The sequence below is a fragment of the Oryx dammah genome, unplaced genomic scaffold (assembly GCF_014754425.2).
Source record: "Oryx dammah isolate SB20612 unplaced genomic scaffold, SCBI_Odam_1.1 HiC_scaffold_29, whole genome shotgun sequence".
Taxonomy (NCBI): domain Eukaryota; kingdom Metazoa; phylum Chordata; class Mammalia; order Artiodactyla; family Bovidae; genus Oryx; species Oryx dammah.
In genome coordinates this window covers 4,051,470-4,074,629 of record NW_024070213.1, presented here as the reverse complement: position 1 = coordinate 4,074,629, position 23,160 = coordinate 4,051,470, and the positions used below count along the sequence as shown (strand labels likewise).

Genomic DNA, 23,160 nt, shown 5'->3' with positions numbered 1-23,160 from the left:
TGTCACAGGAAGTTAGGACCTGTCTCCATCGTGTCACAGGAAGTTAGGACCTGTCTCCATCGTGTCACAGGAAGTTAGGACCTGTGTCCATCCTGTCACAGGAAGTTAGGACCTGTCTCCATCGTGTCACAGGAAGTTAGGACGTGTCTCCATCCTGTCACAGGAAGTTAGGATCTGTCTGCATCCTGTCATAGGAAGGTAGGACCTGTCACAGGAAGTCAGGATGTGTTTCCATCGTGTCACAGGAAGTTAGGACATGTCTCCATCCTGTCACAGGAAGTTAAAACCGCTCCTCATATTGTCACAGAAACTTAGGACCTGTCTCCATCTTGACCCAGGAAGTTAGAACCTGTCTCCATCTCTGCCCCAAGCCTTGGCTGTTCCTGTGAATACAGACAGGGAACTGGGCCTAGAGTACAAAGCTTTAGTGAGGAAAGACAGGAAAATACTTGACTGAGCACAAATCTAGCTTCCTTACACACTCTGTGACCTCGAGAAAGCCACTGATTCTTTCAGCCTCAGTTTCCTCATCTGACAAATGGCCCTCAACGCCCCCTCACAGTGTGGGTGTGCTCACTCTAGCAAAGGCATGCCGACAAATAGCCAAACGCTCTGTAAATGGCGGCAGCCATGTTTGCTGGCCTGGAGAGCCGGCCAGTGTCGTCCTGGCCACTGTCTGGGCAAGGAGCTGGGAGCCTGGACGACACTCAGAGGGCAGGGTGTGCCTGGTGAGGACAGCCTGGGGTGGGGCTCTGCCGGTGAGAGAGGGACACACCTTGCTCCAGGCACAACCCCGGCCCCAGCCACCCAGCGCCCCCGAGGGTGTTGGAAGAGGCTAGTGCCTGAGGCAGCAGCTGGAGGTCCCCGGCACCTCCCACAGGTGAGTGAGGGGTGCTCTTCTCGTTGGCTGACTGGCCAGAGGGCGGCGGGAGGCCCCGCCTAGCAGGCCCCCCGCTCACCCCGCCCCACGCTCTGTTGTTTCTCCGCTTGCTGAATGGGCCCTAACCCTCTCCTTGTCTCTCTGTCCACTTTTCTTGCAGCCGCTGCGAGCGCTTGCCTTGCCATGAGAATCAGGAGTGCCCCAAGCTGCCTCTGAGAATAACCCACTACCACCTCTCTTTCCCCACCAACATCCAAGTGCCCGCCGTGGTCTTCCGCATGGGCCCCTCCAGTGTCGTCCCCGGGGACAGCATGCAGCTGGCCATCACCGGCGGCAACGAGGAGGGCTTTTTCACCACCCGGAAGGTGAACCACCACAGCGGGGTGGTGGCCCTCACCAAGCCCGTCCCCGAGCCCAGGGACATGCTCCTGACCGTCAGGATGGACCTCTCCCGCCACGGCACCGTCAGCTCCTTTGTGGCCAAGCTTTACATCTTTGTATCCGCAGAGCTCTGAGCACGCGCTTTGGGCCGCTGAGGGCCCCCCCTTGTTGCTTTCCCCACCCTCCGCTCCGGGATGCCAATAAAGGCTCAGCGGGCAATCCCACACAGCATGGCTGGCGTGCCTTGGTTTTATTTGGCGCGGTCGGGAGCGTCTGTGCTGCTTGTTCCTGGTGGGGAAGGGGGAGCCCAGCACTGCCTGGCGCCCCCAGGGGTGGCCGAGGAGTGTTTTCTGTGAGGGGTCTGCATCCAGGAGCCCCTGTGAGTGGGAGTCACAGTCCATACTGCCTGGGCGCCCAGGCCAGGGCAGAGCGAGGTCGGATGTTTCATCTGAGGTGATTCTCTGTCCCCAACTTGTGCTGAGCCCGGAGGACGAGGTGATGGAGGCCCCTAGGGATGGCTGAGCTTCATCCCCTCTCACTTCACAGATGTGGAAACTGAGGCACAGAGAAGGGGAGGGGCTTGACCAAGGTGACACGGGCTGTGTGTGGTAGAAGGCAGTCTAGGAGCCAGGTCTTCTGGCCCCAGCCTGGTTTCCTTGCTGTATTGCCAGGAGCTGAGCCTTTAACTGAGACCATAAAAGCTCCATCTTGAGACTCAAACCTCCCATTCTGTCTTGACGAGAAGTCCAAACTTGTGGAAGAACACTGAACGCGATCGCAGCATCTTGGGAGGCCGGTTCCCTCCACAGAGGACCCCCGCTTTGTACCAGGAGGAGGCAAAGGGAGCCTGATGAATGTGTCGCTCATGGGCCCCCATCAGTAAGCCCCGGGCCTTCATGTGTGCTTCTGCCCATCCTGCGAGGCAGGCGTGTCACCCCCAGAGAGACTGGGGGCGGGGCGAGTGAGCGATGTGCACAAGGTCACACAGTTGATCTTCGAAGCTTGGTTTGCTGACGGCACAGCTCTGACTGTTCCATTCCGTCACAGCACCGCCAACATGAACCTTGATCGGCCTGCCTCTCTTCAAAGATCTCTTCCACCATGATCCCAGCAAGCCCCCAGTGTGCCTCTCAAGGCACGGCATCATTTATCCCTGGCGTCCACCTCCAGCCTGACCTCAGATTGTTCTCCCTTGCCTTGCTTCCCTTGAACCACACTGCTGAGTTCTCTGCTGCCACAGGCCCTTTGCACATGCTTTTGCACCCTTGGCCTGAATGTTGGTTAAACCTCAGTCACTGTGCTCCTATCGCCACTGGGCCTCGCTGGACGCCCTTGGCTTATGTTTCCTCTGTCAGTCTCTCTCCTAACTCCATCTTTGTCATGCTCCTCATAGTTTGCAGGTCCCACTTTCTGTGTTTCACTTTTGTTTTCCCCACCACCCAGAAGGCTCCGAGGAGTCAGGGACCAAGTCTGTCTCGTTCAGGGCCGTGGCCCTAAGCTCCTGGCAAGGCCTAGCATGCAGTAGGTTCTCTGCTTCTGTCTGCTGAGGGGATGGATGACTTCCTACCAACATCGCTTTGCATGTCTAGCATTTCTGTGGCTGCTGATGCTGTTTTCAAGTAGGAACATGAAAGAGAGGCAGAATGTCAAGAGGAATCAAGTAAAGGATACTGGAGGGGCGTAAGGTCCTTCCTACAAGGGCCTGGAAGAAGATGGGGAAGGGGTCTGCTTTGCTATCTAGTGGAGAGGACAGGTATACAGTTGACACTGTGCCCTGTGCCCTGTGACGGAGGCAGCAGGTAACTTGCCACAGGAGAATATACATGCTCCTAGCCACTTGCCCCCAAACCCCTGCTGTCTCCCAGACCCCTCTCTGAGCACCTCTGGTCTGGACCAGCTTGCGATCTCCCAAGCTGAAGCCAGAGGACCTCTCAGAAGGACCAGTCTGGTTGTGTCCCTCCCCTCTTTAGAACCTTCTATGACTAGCAGACAAAGCCCAACTCCCTTGGAATGGCGTCTGAGACCATGGCTGCTCCAGCCTCTGCCCACCTTTTCAGCCACCTCTCCCCCTTGTTCCCCACTCTGGCTCACCCCCTGCTAGTGACCAGTGTTCTAGTTACACAGAACTCCTACCCTTCTCTACACTCGCTTTCTCCAGGCCATAGTACGCGCCATGCCTTCCTCCTGCAAATGGCCATTCTCTCTGAAGATGTAGCTAAAGTCGCCTCATTGGGGAAGGCTTTCCTAATCTGAGCTTTTCCAGAGCCAGGTGTCCTCCATCAGAGCAGTTACCCTGGCATCTTGTTCTTTTTTTAATACTTGTAAATGGTGCTATCAATTCCTTTATTTTTGGCCACGCCACACAGCATGTAGGGTCTTAGTGCCCCAACCAGGGATCAAGCCCATGCCCCCCGCAGTGGAAGCACAGAAAGTGCGAGTCTTCACCACTGGACCACCAGGGAAGTCCTTGTTTTTGTTACTTTTTATCATCACCTTTTTAAAGACAGGGATTGTGTCTGTATTCTCTACCCTTTTCAGAATGTCTGGCCTGTAGAAGGAGCTCAGTAAACCTCTAATAAACATGGATGGATGGATGATGGATAGATTAATGGATGGATAGTATTTTCAAGGCTTAGTTCAGATACCACCTCTTCTGTGAAATCCACAAGACACAGCAGGGATTCATCACTGTATTCAGTTATTCCTATCTGGGGGCTTCCCCGGTAGCTCAGTTGTTGAAGAATCCGCCTGCAATGCAGGAGACCCGCGTTCGATTCCTGGGTCAGGAAGATCCGCTGGAGGAGAGAGAGGCTGCCCACTCCAGGATTCTTGGACTTCCCCGATGGCTCATCTGGTAAAGAATCCACCTGCAATGCAGGAGACCCCAGTTTGATTGATTCCTAGGTTGGGAAGATTGGCTTGAAAAGGGAAAGGCTCCCCACTCCAGTGTTCTGGCCTGGAGAGTTCCATGGACTGTGTAGTCCATGGGGTTGCAGAGAGTCGGACACGCCTGAGCGACTTGCACTATTCTTTCATCATGGTCCTGCTTATTGAGGCTGGGGGAGCTCTTTGCCCCTAGGAGTGTTAAGATGTGGGGGGATTCTTGGGGGCTTTAGAAGCCTTTCAGCGGCCTTACAAGGCTTGTCAGAATCCCTCTACATTCCCACTGGCTGTTTAGCTTTTCTTGCACTTTGCCTTGTTTGTGGGACTTCCTGCCTCTTCAGGTGGCCTGTTCCATCCGAGAACACCTCTGATGTGTCTGTGCGTGTACCTGCATGCACACATGAGGATGGCGGTATCTGGATTACCTGGCCGCTCACCTCTCTGCAGTCCCTGGAGGCTACATAGCAGTATTCCTGTATCAGCCTGCTGAGATCAAACAGTGCAGAAAAAACAAACCCAACCGAACGAAGCATAAGAGTTCAAGTGTCCTCGTTGCCGTTTACTGGTTCTGTGACCTCGGATAAGTCACTTGCCTTTCAGAGGTTCGAGGCCCACTTCCTGAACTATTTTGGAAATAACATGAAGTTACTTATACACAAGGCAACATCTGGCTGTGGTAGGCAGTTAATGAGTATTGGTGTCTCCATTCACTGGAAGGTACTCAAGTGTTCATTTCAATTTTGATTTAAGTGGAGAATGACAGTTCAGAGGGTTTGTAGAGCTGCCATCACTTCCAACTCTTGGACCTGTGTGTGCAGTTTTGGGGTTTTTTTTGACAGCACCAGCTGGCTTGTGGGATCTTAGTTCCACAGGGACTTAGTTCCACCAAAGACTAAACCTGAGCCCTTGGCAGTAAAAGCACAGTATTCTAACCACTGGGCATCCAGGGAAGTCCCATGTGTGTGCACTTTTAAACCAAGCTCCCAAAGGTGGTGGTGGTGGTGTTCAGTCCCTAAGTCATGTCTGACTCTTGCGACACCATGGACTGTAGCCTGCCAGGCTTCTCTGTCTATGGGATTTCCCTGGCAAGAATATTGGAGTGTGTAGCCATTTCCTTCTCCAGGGGATCTTCCCGACTCAGGGATAAAACCCAGGTCTCCTGCATTGCAGGCAGATTCTTTACCAACTGAGCCACCAGGAAGCCCAAAGGTGAAGGATGATAATTATGATTATCATATAATGATAAAATAGTTAACAACTATCACAGCTAACACCTAGGCAGTGCCTTCTGTGGGCCAAGCAATAACTAAACCCTCATGGAGCCTTTGGAGAAAGTGCTGTTATGATCCTCATTTCACAATGAAGACATGGAGGGAGAGAGGTTAAGTAACCCGCCCGAAGTCCCAGCACTGATATAAGGTGGGGCAGGATTCCGACCCAGGCAGCCTGGCTCTGGAGTCTGTTCTCAGACACCCAGCCCGATGCTGAAGGGGGCAGGATTGCTGGGATCACTCAGTGCTCATCAGCTTGTTACTCTGGCTTCCTCTCAGAAAGCCCTCCTACCAGCCCAGTTCTGAAATTCTCAAGTGAAAAACAGGGTGTTTCACTAGCTGAGGAAGGAGACAGCGTGGCGAAGAGGGAAGAGCTGTGAAGAGTCAAGGAAGTGATGTGTGCACACTGTCCAGCACAGACATCTGGGGTGACGCTGCAACATAGTTTTGGAAGTTCTCTGGATCCTAAGCAAAACCACGACGACCAGATAAAGTTTTTCATCCATGGGAAACGCTTTCAGCTAAACAAAGGCAACCCCCACATATAGGTCCAATGAAATCCACCCACATGTTATTGGCATCCGTGCAGGAGGAGGCAGTGAAAGAACCCCAAGCAGTCAGCAGTGTCCTGTAGAAAGCGCAGTCTGAGAACAGTGGCTGAGGCTGGGAGCCCCTTTGCTCGCTGCAGTGGCGAGTGTGTGCAAGGATTGAAGAAGGGGCGGAACAGGCCGTGCTGTGCTTAGTCGCTCAGTCGTGTCCGACTCTTTGTGACCCCATGGACTGTAGCCAGCCAGTCTCCTCTGTCCATGGGATTCTCCAGGCGTGAATACTGGAGTGGGTTGCCATGCCCTCCTCCAGGGGATCTTCCCAACCCAGGAAGAGAACCCAGGTCTCCCGCATAGCAGGCAGATTCTTTACCAGCTGAGCCATCAGGGAAGCCCAAGAATATTGGAGTGAGTAGTCTCTCCCTTCTCCAGGGGATCTTCCCAACCCAGGAATCAAACCGGGATCTCCTGAATTGCAGGCGGAGTCTTTACCAGCTGAGCTAGCAGGAAAGGTGTTTTTTTTTTGTTTTTTTTTTTAAATTCCTTTAGGCCCCATCAGGTCTTAGCTGTGGCATGCAGGGTATTCGTTGTGTTATGCAGGGTCTTTTGCTGCGGTGTGCAGTATTAGTTGCCCCTCGGCGTGGGGATAGAACCTGAGTCCCTTGCACTGTAAAATGGATTCTTTTTTTTTTTTTAAACGGGAGGATAATTGCTTTACAATATTGTGCTGGCTTCTGCCATACATCAACATGAGTCAGCCATAGGTATACATATGTCCTCTCCGTGAGCCTCCCTCCCACCCCACCCCCGCTCTGTTGTCGCAAAGTACCGAGTTTGAGCTCCTTGCATCATACAGCGAATTCCCACCAGCTGTTTTACATATGATAATGTATATATTTCAGTGCTCCTCTCTCAGTTCATCACACCCTCTCCTTCCCCCCGCCCGTGTCCACAAGTCTGTCGTCTGCGTCTCCATTGCTGCCCTGCAGATAGGTTCATCAGGACCATCTTTCTAGATTCCATATGTCTGTGTTAATATGCAACATTTGTTTTTCTCTTTCTGACTTCTTCACTCTGTATAATAGGCTCTAAATTCATTCACCTCACTAGAACTGACTCAAATGCATTCCTTTTTATGGTTGAGTAATACTCCATTGTATATACATACCACAGCTTCTTTCTCCTTTCATCTGTTGATGGGCATCTAGGTTGCTTCCATGTTCTAGCTGTTGTAAATAGTGCTGCGATGAACATTGGGATACATGTGTTTTTTTCAATTACGGTTTCCTCAGGATATATGCCCAGTAGTGGGATTGTTGGGTCGTATGGTAGTTTTATTCCTAGTTTTGGCAAGGCAGATTCTTGACCACTGGACCACCAGGGAAGCCCCACTAAACTTTTAAAAGTGGGCCGTCAAGGCTTCCTTGAAAAGTCAGGGTCTCATACTGTGAAGAAACTGCTGGAAATGAAATAGAAAATTGAGTAAGAAAGAGACTATTGTGGAAAACGAAACGCCAGGTAAATGTAGAGGCCTGTCAAAGAGCAGGCTGCCAAAAACAACAGATGAAGGGGCCCTGTGAAATTAGGAAAAGTGTGGACCACTCCTTATGTGACACTGATTTCACATAAAGATGGTTAGCCGAAAAGTATCCAGGTTCCATCTCATACAAAGTTATTGTAGGAAAAAGGAGAATAAAGAGCAGAATGACATTCCTCTGGAGAATGAAAGTACTCCAGGAAGACATGCTTACAGACGAGATCAAAGCTGGAACCTATATCAAACAAACTAAAAGGATTGAAAATATAACCAAAAATGAAGGGAAAATGTAAGCCAGGATTAGGAAAAATGGAGAAATGAAGTGATGAGACTCAAGAAATTATTTTAAATTAGAGCAAAAGGCAGTTTCAGAAATAAATACTTAAGGAAAAGCTGAAAAAAAAGATCTCATAAATTGAAAAATAAATAACAAAAGGGATGAAAAGACTCGAAGAGAAAGTGACAGATGTTGAAGACAAAGAAGATCCAACTTACAGGTGATAGAAATCTCTGAAGAATTAATTCAGAATGAAGGAGGGCAGCAATAATTACTACAATTGATAATTCAAGAGACTTTACAGATATTTTAGGGAAAAGATTTTAAATTCCAACTTATAGGTGATAGAAATCTCTGAAGAATTAATGCAGAACGAAGGAGGGCGGCAATAATTACTACAATTGATAATTCAAGAGACTTTACAGATATTTTAGGGAAAAGATTTTAAATTTCATATTGAAAGAACACCCAATATATTTGAACATATTGACTCAGAGCAACCAACACCAAGATAAAAAGAGAAAACAAAAATATCTGTGCCTTTCGGTAAAAACAGAAAGAGACTTATAAGGGAAAAAACTATGTTATCATCAAATGTATCCAAACAACACTTATGCCAGAAGAAAATTAATACTTAGAATACTCAAGAAAATGTAAGTCAAGGATCTTATACCCAACAAAACAGACTTTTATGTACAAAAGTGAAAGTCGTTCAGTCGTGTACAACTCTTTGTGAGCCCATGCACTGTAACCAGGCTCCTCCATCCATGGGATTTTCCAGACAAGAATACTGGAGTGGGTTGCCATTTCCTTCTCCAGGGGATCTTCCTGACCCAGGAATCGAACCCAGGCCTCTCAAATTGCAAGCAGACTTTTTACCATCTGAACTACCGGGGAAGTCTTTGTGCCTTTATGTAGAAAGGGCACAGACTATTAGCACCATGCAAAATTGTCAGCCTGAAAGCATTAAACATAATTACTCATAAAACTACAGTTAAATGAGTCTTATAAGAAAAAAGTATAGTACGAATCACTATAGGCTCAGACTATGTAGGTCTGTCTAGCACATCTATTAAAGTTGTAGGTAGAATAAGGAGAACTTATTCCCCAAATTATTACTTTATGCAATTATATTAGTGGTAGTAATTTTAGTTTTGTTATTCTGAGACTACTGGATCAAAATATGGATAAAACAAAAATAAATAATTATGGGATATTCTACCATATCCTGTGTTCTTAAGAGCCAGAATTTTGATATGGAAAAAAGGAGATTCCTTTGGTATATAGGAGAGGTTTAGTGAAAAACTATGTGCCTCTTGTTTTTATTTTAAATTCAGTATGAATTCATACTGTATATGATCTTTAAAAATTTCCACTGAAGAGGCCTAAAAACAATGACCAACTCAGAAGCACTGAGCATTCTTGGTATCCAGATTATGGTCTTGAAATATCATTTTCCACTAAAAACCAAAAAACGAACCCAACACTGCTTGGAAATAGCTGGGACGGTAAACGTGTAAGATGAGGCTGGAACACCTTGTGAAGCCAAATAGTGAGATTCCTGGGGCTGAGTCCAAAGGACTCAGGAGAGGACTCCCCTGGTAGTCCAGTGGTTAAGAATCTGCCTGCCAATGCAGGCAACACAGGTTCGATCCCTGGTCCGGGAAGATTCCACCTGCCTCGGGGCCACTAAGTCCGTGCACCACCACTGAGCCCATGCGCTCTAGAGCCCATGCTGCTGCTGCTGCTAAGTCGCTTCAGTCGTGTCCGACTCTGTGCAACCCCACAGACGGCAGCCCACGAGGCTCCCATACTCCACAGCAAAAGAAATGACCGCAACTGGAGGGTAACCCGCGCTCACCAAAACTAGAGAAAGCCTGGGCACAGCAATGAAGACCCAGTGCAGCCAAGAAAATAGAGAACTGTCTCCAAAACAATATGTCTCATTAAAAAAAATACATAAAGATACAACAAGGACTTCGATGGTGGTCTAGTGGTTAAGACTCTGTGCTCCAAATGCAGGGACATGTTCCCTGGTCAGGGAACTAAGATCTTGCATGCCACATGGCACGGCAAAAATAAATAAATAAATAAATAAATGAAAGATACAGCGAATTTTTTTAGTGGACAAATTTAAGTGATTTTCTCAAGATGCACATGTGTGGTACAGACGTAAAGGAACCCAGGTAGGAGATTGCTGGCAGAGACAGGACAGGGGTTACTTTGTGGGTGCACGAGAGGGTTAAGACAGATCTGGGCCCACGAAGGGGCCTCAAGTGCCAGGTTGAAGTTCTCTTTCTTGACCTGGGTGCTGATTGTAAGGTGGTTTGCCTTATAATACTCATTAAGCTGTAACCTTGTTTTGTGTAGCTCTCGTATTTTGTTTTACTTTATGATTAAGAGGTTTTTAAAAGTATGCCTGGACCTGTAGCAAACCCCGGCCCCTCTTCCCCATCCATCACATGCGTGACACTGGAGATTTGACTGCTTTGTGTGGGGCGCCAAGCTGGGTGCTTTACCTGTGACCGCCCCCTCCGACCCGGAGTCCCAGGAAGGCCGGACCTTGTCTCCCTTGCTTGCTTTTGGTGTCCCTGGTGTGTGACACCCAGCAGACACTCCAAACACACTTGTTGAGCAAGTGGCTGAATGAATGTGATTTGCAGTTGTAGACACTGAAGCTCAGTTCGTATAGCTGGTAAATAGCAAAACTTTGCTTATCTCGGCTGGGGCAGGTGGAAACTGGGGTCTGTCTTGGGGGTTTGACTCCCGGTCCGGTTTGTAGAAGAACCTGGAAGCATCCCCTCGGAGCAGCCAGGCTGAGAGGCCAGTGTGGGTCTCTCAAGGACGGAGCCAGCCTGGGGCGGGTGCTGCTGCCCGGCCACCTGCTTCTCTCCTGGGCCCTGGGCTCTGTCTCTGAGGGCGTCCGGGTCCCCCCTTTCCCACCCCGTCTTGTGCTGTGGCTCCCCTCAGGCTCCGCCAAGAGAAGACAGACACAGTCCGCTGCATCAAGTCCTGCCGCCCCAGCGATGTCGCCTGCGTGCTGGACCCGGTGCACACCGTCTCCCACACCGTCGTCTCGCTCCCCACCTTCCGCGAGTTCACCCGCCCCGAAGGTGAGTGGCCACTCCCAAGTCTGGAGCCGGCGTGGGGGTCCCGGCAGAGGCCAGCGTCTGGGGGACCGTCCCTGCCAGGGCAGCCCCCTAGCTGAGGCTGATAGCTTGACCTGCAGGAGCAGCTCCTTGGCGAGATGTGGGCTTGGGGCTTGGAATGCTGACCCCTCCCTGCTTCTGCATCTCCTTCGTGTCCCCAGACTACAGGGCGACCCGGTTCCTGCCTGTTCTCCGCCCTCCGTTCAGTGGAGGGGGTGTGGATCTCATTTGGGGGATAATAGTCGTTCAGCGAATAGCTATTAAGTGTTGATTCTTTGCCAAGTGTGGGGTTATCAGTGAGGGCTTCCAGGAGGCAGTGACCCTACTCTGGGTCCTGAGGGGCCAGTAGGAGGTTAATGTAGGAAAGTGGGGAGTGGGAGAGAGGGCCAAATCAGAATACCTCCGGAAAATCTGGAGGTGAGTGAGGAGTGTGGTTCTTTGACGAAGGAAGCCAAGGTTTTCTGGCTGGAGTGGTGGAGGCTTGGCAAGAGATGGGCTGCAAAGGTAGGCAGGAGCCTGCACTTGGAGTTGGGGCTTCAACTCCAAGGTTTTGGGAGCCAGTAGAGGGCCGTGACTGATGCTTTTTGCACACCGAAGCCGCATCCTGGAGACCGAGGGGCAGGTGGGTTGGTGTGGCTAGACCGACTCCAGGGAACCCCACAGCAAAGGGGTCAGTGTGCCCGCCACAGGCAGCTCCCACTGCAGTGTCGACCTGCCGGCACAGCCCCTTTCCACATGTAGGGCCAGGACAGCGGGCTCCCCGTGCCTGGCAGAAGGCTGTGGGTAGAAAGCTGCTTTGTGTGCCTTCCTTTGGGGCGTGCGGCCCACATGCCAGGGCCGGCCAGCGTGGTCTTGACTCCCTCTTCCTCTGTGGAGTCTTCACCCTTCCCCTGTGGCTTTCGGTAGAGCTCCCCATGAGAATTAATTTGGCCAACTGAGCCTCCTGGGTGTCAGGCTCTGGTACACCGTGGTGAACAAGAGCCCTCCGTTGGTCTCAGGGAGGTTGGACACACGGCCCCAGGGTCCGGGGAGTGACTTGGGTGTGCGTACCAGAACACAGCCTGGCCGTGGGGGGTGGGAGGGCAGGAGAGGCGCCCAGGGACGGGCTCACCTACAGGAGAGGTGAGCCCCCCACCTCCTCATCCCTCTAGAAAAGGGAGGCACAGAACCTTCGGAGGGCAGCACGGACTTGGCTCAGAGAACATCACGACTGCGGTTTGCCCTGTGCACCATGACGGGTTCTGCCAAACCACTCAGATCCTTCCCAAATCCCTTTCCCCCATGCCATGGCTGACCCACAGTTTGATGCTACAGGGAGCTGGGCGTGGTTAGAGGTGCCTGTTGGCATCTTGGGCCAGGAAACCTAGACTTTGACTGTTCACGTGGAGAGGACCCTTGGTGGGCAGTGGCGGGCTGCCTGCTTCACTTTACGGTGGAGAGACTGAGGCTCAGAGACGACTCCCCACCACCACCACCCCAGATTGCGTAAATTGGGCCCTTGTGCTCCCAGCCTGATTTCACATCAGGGTCTGCTGATTTCACATCAGATGGCCCGGGAGAAGGACGCAGCCACCCTCCCGCTTGGGGCCCGGCCCCCATCGCGGTGGGGCAGGGACCATCTTGACCTCTCCCACATTCTTTGTCTGCCCCCCTTCCCTATCTTCCCAGCTTCAGGGAGACTCCTGAGCAATCACCAGTTACTTCCTAGCCCTGGCCCTACCAGCTAATGCTCTCCATGACTTCCGGGAGGATCTGAAGTCTCACCAGGTCTCAGCTTCCCCGTCGGTGCAAAGGGAGCACAGACTGTAACCTGGGGTCCCTCGGGGCCCCTGCACCTTCTCCATGCACGGGGCCCTCGTGTTGGGTTCTCACCGCACTGGGTCAGGCCTCTCTGGGGTTGCGGGGCCCAGCGCTATGCCGTCTCCATGCCTCGCTTCTCTCTGGCAGAGATCATCTTCCTCCGGGCCATCACGCCTGCGTATCCTGCCAACCACGCTGACATCATCTTCGACATAACGGATGGGAACCTCCGCGACTCTTTCGACATCATCAAGCGCTACATGGACGGCATGACTGTGGGTGAGTGGCCGGAGAGAGCAGGTTCACCCAGACGCCCGCTGGTCCTCCAGCCCGTCACGGCTCAGCCGAGGCCTGTCGCAGACCAGCCCGGTTCCCACCCGGGTCCCCTGGTCCTTCGGGGCCCAGCTGGAAACCCACACCTGTCAATCACGGTGTGAAAAGCGACCAGGGGGGTGGAGCCGCCTGCTCTCGGGGAGATCCCTGGAGCCTCAGTCTCCCTGCCTGCAGCTGTTCTTTGTTGTTTAGCTGCTAAGTGGTGTGTGACTCATTTGCGACCCCGTGGACTGTGGCCCACCCACCTCCTCTGACCATGGGGTTCTCCAGGCAAGAATACTGGAGTGGGTTGCCCTTTCCTTCTCCAGGGGATCTTCCCGAGCCAGGGATCGATCCCTCGTCTCCGGCATTGCAGGCGGATTCTTTACCACTGAGCCTCCTGGGAAGCCCCTCCAGGTCTCCTAGGTCCTGGATTTTGTCGGCCTGAGCGGAGCGTTATGGAACGTGGTCTGTAGGTGGCACTGTTGGCTCTCAGAACCCCGTCCCCGAGGCCCCAGCCCCGACCAACCAACCGTTGTGGAGCTGCAGCTGGAGACGGGATCGTTAACTCCTCTGTTGCCAAAGAGCCATTTATAGCGACTTTACAAGCTCTTAAATGGGTTTGCATGTTGTAAACATGACTGAGTCATCTGGGGGCCCTCCCGCCCCCGGCCTCCTCCTCCGCTAGTTGGCAGCAAGAATAATTAGTTAATTACAATTAATAGTACAGGAGTCCTCTCTGGGATTCCCAGGGGAGGGCGTGCAGCCATAAAACTTGCTGCTCGCCCCTGAGTCTCTGCCTGCCCTGGGCCTCAGTTTCCCCCACTGTTAGGTAGAGCCACGCGTTACGGGACCTTCGGGCGCCTGGGGATGGGGGCAGGCAGGAGGAAGCGGAGTCAAGGGGGTGTGTCCCCCCCGCCCCCCAACCCCTGTGCGTGGGGGTTGGTGAGCAGCTTGTGGGCACCTGCACACAGAAGGTCACCTGGGACCACCTTTGTGCTTGACGCTGGGCCGGCAGATGTGGCTGCAACACGGCCCACCCTGGGGGCACTTCTCAGCTCTTAGACCACAGGAGGTGGAGTCAGATCCTTCCTTCACACTCGTTCATTCTTTGCGTTTCTGGGCTCTCCCCTCTCTGTACTGGCCCTGGGCCTGGCATTGTGGATACAGAGATGGGTCAGTACCCGCACAGCCCCTGCCCCTGAGGGCTTTGCATTCCACCGGGTGGCACTGGGGAGGCAGAAACAGGTCATGGGAATGTAGTGGTGGAGAGACAGTGACAAGCAGCTGTGAGGCCTCGCTGGGGACTCCGGACAGTGCTTGTGTCTTGGGTTCCCAGCTAAACCCTTCCTGGAGTGACCCGAGCCAGGGGCCGGGCCGCTGCTGGGCCCAGAGCCAGTGGTCACAGCACGTTTTTCTAGCCGCCTTGAAACTCCAAACAGAATCAACCTGAGAGCCTGTGTTTCTTGGGTTCCCATCCACTGGGACAGAAAATCCTGGCACCTCAGAGCCTGGAGGCTCCCGGAGGCTACCCCTTCCAACTCCTTCTTGGAGGCGGCCTCCCGAGCAGCGAGGGGGTGCTGGCCGGTCTTCCCAGGGTGACTCGGGCCGGGGTCAAGGGGCGAGGAGGGGACAGACCCCGGTGTGAGAGGCGACCACAGGTGCCACCACGGAAACACAGCATCCTCTCCTTGCCACGTTTGGTCCCGCAGGCCCTGGTCTTCGGATTTGGTGCTGGGGGAGGGCCCAGGCTGGCCCTAGGGAAGTTGTCCTGCCTGCAGCATGGCCTCCTGGGTGGGCCTGGTGTCTTCAGCTTCTCAGTCCGTTTGCCGGACATCTCGTCTGGTTGGGCCCCTGGAGTTTGCCAGTGAGCTCTTCCATGTGGAGGGTAAAGGCCAGCGGGGACGGGGGTCTCCCTGGGGTGCGACTCAGGCTGTGCTGGGCTCCCATCTCGCCACCTGTGGGGCACTGCCTTGTTTCTCTCCTTGGAGCCTCTTGCCTGGACTTCCTTATCTGCCACTCCCTCCAGCGCCTCTCCTGCCCCAAAGGACTTCTGTGACCCCTGGAGCGTCTGGACTCTGAGGGTAGCCACCCTGGCACACACCAGGCCTGGGCATGGGCCTGTCCACCTGTGATGGCTTGTCCTGCCACTGGCCTCTAGCCCAGTCTGAGCGGCGTGGGAGCCGTCACTGGGCATGCTCACCCCCGCATCCCGTCTCGGTCTTTGCAGACGCCTGCGGGGCCGTGATTGTCTCCATCGGGCAGAGGAGGGAGCTAAGGAAATGCCTTGAGACTGAGCTATGAAAATAGCAGGGCCCAGTTTGCAGGCATGTTTTCAGCTGTGCATTCTCGTTTCAAGCAATGTCTTAGATAGAAACCCTCTAAGTCCGTGGAGAGGGAGAAAGTGTTTTTTGGGCCACTCAGGCCTCCCGTGGGGGGTTCCTGGGCCCATTGAGAACCCTTGGGCAGCCCCCGCTGCTTGCAGCACCTGGGAAGGGGCCGCACCTACTCATAGGCTGAACCCCTGTCTGCTCTAGGCTTCACCCTGAGTGGACATTGGGCACTGGGTCAGGAAGGCTTCCTGGAAGAGGTGAGGTCTGAGCTGGGTTGTGATGCACGTGAAGGAGCAGCTGATACTCAGTGCTGGAGGCAAGTTCTTCGTCACCGCCACACTCTGTGACATGTTGGAAGTCTCCCGTCAGCAGAGGAGGGACCAATGGCCAGAGAAGGCAGGTGTGGTTTGTGCTGGGCACCCCTGCTGCTGGAGGCGGAGCAGGCCTAGAGCCCAGTCTTCCCCAGACACCCAGAGCCGGAGCTCTCGGGTGGTGGGTGTTGACTCGGGCAGAGTTACCAAGAGTTTGTGTCCCAGAAAATTAACCAATGCACAAGCCACTGAGATGGTGACACGGTGAAGGTCGTTGCTCCCCCAGATCACAGGAGAAAGCACTCCAAGTTGATTAAGAACCTGAAAGGGCCAGACCTTCCCCTAATGCATCCTTTAAAAACCAGCTCTCCGCAGGGATAAAGGTGGCTCTGAGCAGGGCTGAGCTGCTCTCTCCGTAAAGCCGGGTGCAGCCACCCTGTTACATTCCTCTTTCACCAGCTGTCAATGAAAAATGAAGAATACATTTTCAACCTGTGTAAAAAATGCTCTATTAATGCCTGAGGTATTCTCGGGCCACTACAAAGCCTTCCTTATCCAGCCCCAGCTTCACTCCGCCCAGCAGAGCACTGGCTGTGATCAGGGGCTGCTTCAGAAGGGGTCTTTCAGGTAATAGTTCCTGGAGATGACTAACGGGGGGCCCTGGTGAGGTGGGTGCAGTCTGTGTATCATCAGCCAGCAGCAATGGGGGACCCTCCCCCGGGACTCCCCAGGCCCCTGGATGGTTGGTGGTATCTGAGCCTCAGCCCTCCCTGACCCCTCCTTGCTCGCTACTCCTTTTTAACTGTTTTTCTAAGGAGAGGGAGGGGAAAAAAATCTGTCTATATAGAGGGTGTGCTTTGGCAAAATTTCTACTAGAACCTCCCCAAAGCCAATAGGAACTAGATAGCACTCAGCTCACGCTACTTTTTAGACCCAATGGTTGATTTCGTGAATGGCCCTCTGGATCCTTGGTGGGCATCACCGTTTCTATAGGGAAAAAATGAAGAGCATCAGTGTCAGCTGGCAAGCAGGTGTGCTGGACATCCAGTCTGTTCTGGGTTGTTCCCTGGGCTCCTCCTCCACCCCTGGGTCCCCTGAGAAACAGAGGTACTCCTATCTTCAGCTCCTGCCTGGGCACCATGGCAACCAGTCATGCTCCCAGTAAAGTCTGAATGAATGGAAATGGTCCAGCTCACCTTGTAAGGCTTCCCAGTGGTAAAGAATCCGCCTGCTAATGCAGGAGACACAGAAGACGTGGGTTTGATTCCCAGGTCGGGAAGATCCCCCTGGAGGAGGAAGTGGCAACCCACTCCAAGAGTCTTGCCTGGACAATCCCATGGACAGAGGAGTCTGGTGGGCTGCAGTCCATGGGGTCACAAAAGAGTCGGACACGATTGAGTGACTAAGCACGTACGCATGGACATGGGTTAGGCTGAGGAGGGATATTCCCTAATTGCAGACACCATTCTTGTCATTAGATGAAATGATAAGGAAAGCTCCTAGCAACACCTGGCATGTAGTAGATGTAGTCAGTATTCATGGAACCCAAACTTTTTCCCATAGCCCACGTTGTCTGTGCCAAAGCCTCTAAATTTGGCCCATATGTCACCACCTGCATAACAATATCCTCACTCCCCCCCTCCTCAAGGGAACCAAAAGCTTTTACATTTTGAAAGAGCATTCTAAGTTTTATTTGTGAGCATACAAGGACTGTTACTGTATTTCACTTTTGAAAAATATCAATGGCTGGGCTGGCCCTTTTAGGGCAAAACACCCTGGAGTCTCTGCTCCCACAGTTGGGGCACTGAGCTTGGGGTCAGATATCCCGGCGTCAGTTCTTGCTTGGTTGTCCGTTTCTAGCTGTGTGACCTCAGGCAGGTCTCATAACCTCTCTGAGCCTCGGTTTTCTTCTCAGTGAGATTTCCATAGTAATGCTTGCCTTGCCGGGGTATGAGGACCAGAAGGAGTTCTATGTACTGTAACATAGCTGGGTAGGTTGTTAGGGGATAAATGAGCCACTGTGAGGAGGCTGTTTGGGGCTAGAGAGCTGGTGAGGTCTCGGAGCCCCCTGAAAGGACAGGAGAGCAGCCAGCGGGGGGCACATGGGATGCTACTGGGACTGCTCACCCCAAAGTGGCTCCAGTTACCTGGGAGCTGTGTCATAGGCACCCCTCGTGGCCTGGGCTGATGAGTCAGGCTGGAAGCAGAATGGTGGAGATCATGCCTCTCGATTTCTGTCATCTTTGAATTATTTATTCAGCAAGAACCTCCTGGATTCCTACCCCATGCCTAACCCCGTGCTGGGTGCTGGGGAACAAGTTTACACCCAAGCCACAAATCCTGCTTTCACGAAGTTGCCTCCTAGCTTCCCTAGCATCCTGCCATCTGAGTTCCTACAGTTTATTTTTCAGCAGTAGGTTTTGCCTCTGTTAATGTCTCAGCAGGAGAGACAAGTAATGTGGCGAGGCTGCAGTCTACAGCTGACTATTCTGTGCACTGCACAACCCTAGGGGGTGCCATTCTCAGCCTCTTTTACGTGCAGTGTGCAGCTTAGTCAACTGTACACAGCAGCCCCAGTGCAAGAGCTTATGAGTAAAGACAGCTACCTGCCTGTACCTCAGCCCCTGGCCAGGGGAAGCCTCATGCAAAGCAAAGAGCTTGTCTGCCCAGCTGTCTGCCTTCAAGTCACTCTCAGTCATTCCAGCCTGCAGGGCCCAGATTGCCTCTTTGAAATCTTTACCTCTTAAGGGGTTAAACACACACTGCTGACCCGTCCTGGAGCCTGATTCAGAAAGCTTGGCCCAGGATCAGTACACATTACGGATGAGATTCAGAAATTCCACCTAAAAACAACAGCGCGGCCGTCTCTGCTGGTGATGAGTGATTGGCCCTGTCCTGCTTTCACGGCAAATCCCGGGATTAGGCGCTTTCTCTTCTCGGGGAGGCACAGCCCCCGCCCCACCCCCCGGGGCCACACCCTGGCCGGCAGCCAAGTCGTTTCCCGGGGATGCAAAGGGGCGGACCTCTGCCGACCTCACCTGGAGGCTGGCGGTCCTTGGAGGACGGGGACGCAGAGGGCAGGCGGCGCCCTCTTGGAGGCCTGAGACAGGGCGTGAGAGCGGGACGGACACCAGCACCTTTTGTGCTGACTGTGCTGGGGCCTCACGGAGCAGCTATGGGCCATAGGCGTTGGGCCCGGAGCCATCGTGACTCATAGGGAAGCAGATATTCCTGCTGCAAAGCCCCGTGAGGAGGGCGCCCGACACCCAGTTTCACAGAGGCAGAAACTCTCAGAGGCCACCCCCAGGCTGGCACGGGACTCTTAGGGCTCAGAGGGGTCCTCTGCTTTCGTGGGCCTCACTGGACCCCTCTCTGCTCCTGCCTGTGGACCCGCGCATCACGTGGGCTGCTTCTCACACCTGCTGGCCCCCAACCCCCCACCCCCGACGTCGTCTCCCGGCCATGAGGTCCACCAGCCTGGCCGGAGCCTCCCTCCTTTCTCAGCGGGGTGCTTCCACATGATGGCGAAAGGTGCCCCAGCCACAAGGCTCCTGAAGCCGGGGACCCTCTGCTCCCCTCCTCCCGCCCGCACAGTCGGTTGCTTAATGGGTCTACTGGGTTTTAACCCCCACATTTCACGTCCAGTCCTGCCGCCTGGCTGGAGACATCTTCAGCCTCAGCTTGCTTATCTGCTCCCCAGCGTCCAGCATCCTTCCCTTCCTCTTCCCTCTGCTCTGCCCCAGACACACCAGCCCGTGCCCCAGACCCCAGCCGTTTCATGGCCTCTCCGGTCCCCTGGACTTGAGCTGTGGCATTCACCTGCTGCTCCCCTTGGTTAAGCTCCTATCCATCCCTCAGAGCCCAAGTCGGCCGTCACCTCCTCTCACACGCCCTCCATGCCCCACCCCCCACAGGCAGGGTGTGCGGCTTGCTGCTTTGCGCTCCCAGAGCCCCGGGGCCGAGCTTCTTATAGACTCTGGTCTTCATTCTTCTGGCAAATAATGTGTGTGTCCCAAGGGAGCAGGCTGTGCTCTAGGGATGCATCGGCCACCGAGAGAGACAGACGGGAGTCCTAGCCGTGCACACGTTTCCTTCCGGGGGTAGGAGCAGGCAGGAGACAAGTACAACGTCCACATTGTCAGGTAATGTGAGTGCTATGCCGAGGGTGGGGGAGGAGAGGGGAGCGGGCAGCCACTGTGCGTCTGGTGGTGGGAGACATTCGTCTAAGGACCCGGGGGGCTGAGGAAATGAGCCGTGCAGAGATCTGGAGGGGGAGCTCCAGGCAGTGGGGACAGCAGGTGTAAAGGCCCTGAGGCAGAGGCGAGCCATCGTGTTCGAATTGCAGTGGCCGGTGAGGCAGGGTCTTGAGGCCGCCACAATGGCTTGGGTTTACTGCCGAGTGAGGTGGGAGCCATGGGAAGGTTTTGGGTTGAGGTGGGAGACACTCCCTCTGGGCGCCTGGGTGAGCCTGGGGATCAAGTTCCATGACCAGGGATCGAACCCGGGCCCCCTGCTTTGGGAGTGCAGAGTCTTAGCCTCTGGACACTGTGGCTCGCTCTATGCGCTTCCCTCATAGCTCAGTTGGTAAAGAATCCGCCTGCAATGCAGGAGACCGCGGTTTGATTCCTGGGTCGGGAAGATCCACGGGAGAAGGGATAGGATACCCACTCCAGTATTCTTGGGCTTCCCTTGTGGCTCAGCTGGTAAAGAATCTGCCCGCAATGCAGGAAACCTGTGTTCGATCCCTGGGTTGGGAAGATCCCCTGGAGAAGGGAGAGGCTACCCACTCCAGTATTCTGGCCTGGAAAACTCCATGGACTGTATAGTCCATGGGGTCGCAAAGAGTCAGACATGACTGAGTGACTTTCACTTTCATGCAAAACCTTTCAAAACACCTGTGCAGGCTAGAGGTGACCATGTGGCCCCAGCAGGAAGGGTGGGCAGCAGACAGATTCCAGATACATCAAGGGGTAGTGCCAGGTTTTGCTGACGAGTTGGGTGTGAGACCAAGATGACTGCGTGTCTTGACCTAAAGAACAAGCAGACTGGGGTTGTCAGCAGGCGAGCTGGGGAAAACTGGCACGGCAGCTCTGGGGAGGTTGCACCTGCCCTTTGGCATTAAGACTGTGGGCCTCGTGGGACACCCATGGCCACGCAGGGGTAGAGTAAGTCTGGGAGGCGATCGTGGGTGGATGGCAGCTGGAGCCCTGAGACCAGACACACTCACGGAGGAACTGAGTGTAGACAGAGAGGGGAGGTCGGAGCACTGCGGCCTCTTGTGCTCAGAGGTCGGGGAGATGAGCGGAGGCCAGCCTGGGGGAGGAGGCCTTCCCAGGAGGAGGGGCATGAGCTGTGTCAATGATGGTGACTTTGGTCAGATGAGGACAAAGGATTCACCACTGGATTCAGTATCGCTCCAGCTGATGGCGACCTTGACCAGGCCATTCTCAGTGGAGTGGGGTCAAGGGGAGACACACCAGGGTGGGAGCCCTGGAGGCGCCGCTGGGGGACTGCTTCCAGAAGGTCTGCTGTGTGTGCGAGCGGAGAAATGCTGGTGCCGGTGGGGAGGGTGTGTGGTCATGGCATTGTGAGTTTTTGTTTTTAATATTTATTTATTTGGCTGCACTGGGTCTTAGTTGCATCATGTGAGCACTACTGAGCATGTGGGATCTAGTTCCCTGACCAGGGATCGAACCTGGGCCCCCTGCGTTGGGAGCACAGAATCTTAGCCACTGGACCACCAGGGAAGTCCCCATTGTGACTTTTTGCTTGACTTCCTCTTCCACCGGTTGTAAATTTCTGGAGGTAAGAGCCTACAAGGGGTTCATTTGTGCCATACCGCCCCCGTCACCCTATTTGTCTTTCTTTCTTGCATACCCTTGCATGCACACGCACGTGTGCACACACAGCATGCCCACTAGGAGGTTCCCCAGGCCCGGTGCCCAGCAGGCTGCAGGATCACACTTGCCTGCTCACATACAGAGTCACCAGGGGGTTAAATGAGCCCAGAGTGGCCTCTCAGCATCTCCCGAGTTCTCCTGCGGATCGGCTGCGTCCAGAATGATTTGTGACGCTCTTACTGCTGCTGTCACGCACCTTCTGAAAAGCCTTTGAGCTCACCGGCACATTCAGAAATTATTCTTTTTTTTTAAGAAAATGAAATGTTTTTAGCCAAACAGCAGCAGAGGCATCTTGTGTGAAATTAGGCGGCGGGGAAAGAGTCTGATGATGATACGGATCTCCCGATGGCCTCACTTGACAACCGTAACTACACAGAGGACCCAACACCCACCATCAGCCACTGTCACCAAGAGCACCTCCCGCGGCCTCAGAGTCGGGTGTTCCCGGATGGATCGTTCGATCTGTGCTTATGGCTGAGAACTCTGCGTGTCGGGTCCTCGACGGTCACAGTCGTCTCAACAGCAAGGGCACTGCTGTGTGCTGAACACTCCCGGCACGTAGACCACACGTCCTGTGTCACTTGGGTTTCCCTGACGGCTCATTAGTCAAGACTCCCCCTGCCAATGCAGGAGACAGGGTTCAGTCCGTGGGTCGGGAAGATCCTCTGGAGGAGGAAATGGCAACCCATTCCAGTATTCTTGCCTGGAGAATCCCCATGGACAGAGGAGTCTGGCGGGCTGCAGTTCATGGGGTTGCACAGAGTCGGACATGACTGAGCGACTGAACAACGGCTGTGTCACTTATCCCTGTGGGAGATGGCCCCGTTCTCTAGGTGAGGACACTTGAGGCTCGGAGGGGCTCCCAGGCTCAGGGGGCATGACTGAGGCCTGCACGTAGCCTGGTGGGGCTGGATGTGGGGTTTCTGCTGCCACGACCATCCTGTGTGACCTTGAACCAGGCAGAGTCCTCCTCTTTGAGGTCTGTCCCAGCCCTGAGATTTCTCATCTGGAGGCACCTGGAGGCATGCAAGGGGGCTGATGAGGTTGGGTCTAGCGAAGGGGAAGGGTCCCCAGCAGGTAGGTAGGTGGGGGCTGATCCACGCGGGAGGACTCACAGAGAAAGAGGGGAGGATTCTCGCAATTCCCACCACTGTCGCATCCTGGGCCAACCTGTAAAAGCAGGTGCATCAGACGGCAAATCCCTTCCGGAAAACCGCCCAGGCCATCTCTCCTGCCGGCAAGGCCAGGCGGCTTGGCCGAAGGGCAGCGGCCCCGGGTCTGGCTTCAGGGGCAGGCTTGCTGTTTCTGGTTCAGAACTCATTTCACCCCCAGAGCCCCCGTTGCTCCTCCTGGAACCGTGAGGCCCCAGTGTGTGTGGCTGAGATGTCGGGGGAGGAGATGGCGGACGGGGGTGTCTTCATACCCACCACGTGCCCCTGGAAATGCTGGTTCCTGCATCCAGGAAGGAGCCTGGAAGCCTTCGGGCAGAGCTGACATTTCTTTTCCTCTTTCTACCCAAGGGAGAGGCGGGCCCCGGGGGCGTTGACTCCGGTTCCCTGCTGCTGCCCCATGCAGACCCTC

General features: G+C 54.1%; 1 protein-coding gene and 1 non-coding gene across 3 annotated transcripts in view; one reads left to right on the top strand and one right to left on the bottom strand.

Moving 5' to 3' along the window:
- The window catches only part of FBLN1 (fibulin 1), an 81,510-nt gene that overhangs the window by 49,397 nt on the left and 8,953 nt on the right, over positions 1-23,160 (top strand). Inside the window, exons 15-16 of one of the 2 annotated variants that reach the window (XM_040234549.1) lie at positions 10,745-10,887; positions 12,871-13,002. In XM_040234549.1, coding sequence (XP_040090483.1) covers positions 10,745-10,887; positions 12,871-13,002 — 275 coding nt within the window. Of the gene's footprint in view, positions 1-1,040; positions 1,493-10,744; positions 10,888-12,870; positions 13,003-23,160 lie in introns of those variants that run through there. The other variant, XM_040234550.1, reaches the window with a different exon arrangement.
- TRNAG-CCC lies at positions 21,354-21,426 on the bottom strand. Its single transcript has one exon. It is a non-coding gene; the product is annotated as a tRNA-Gly (tRNA).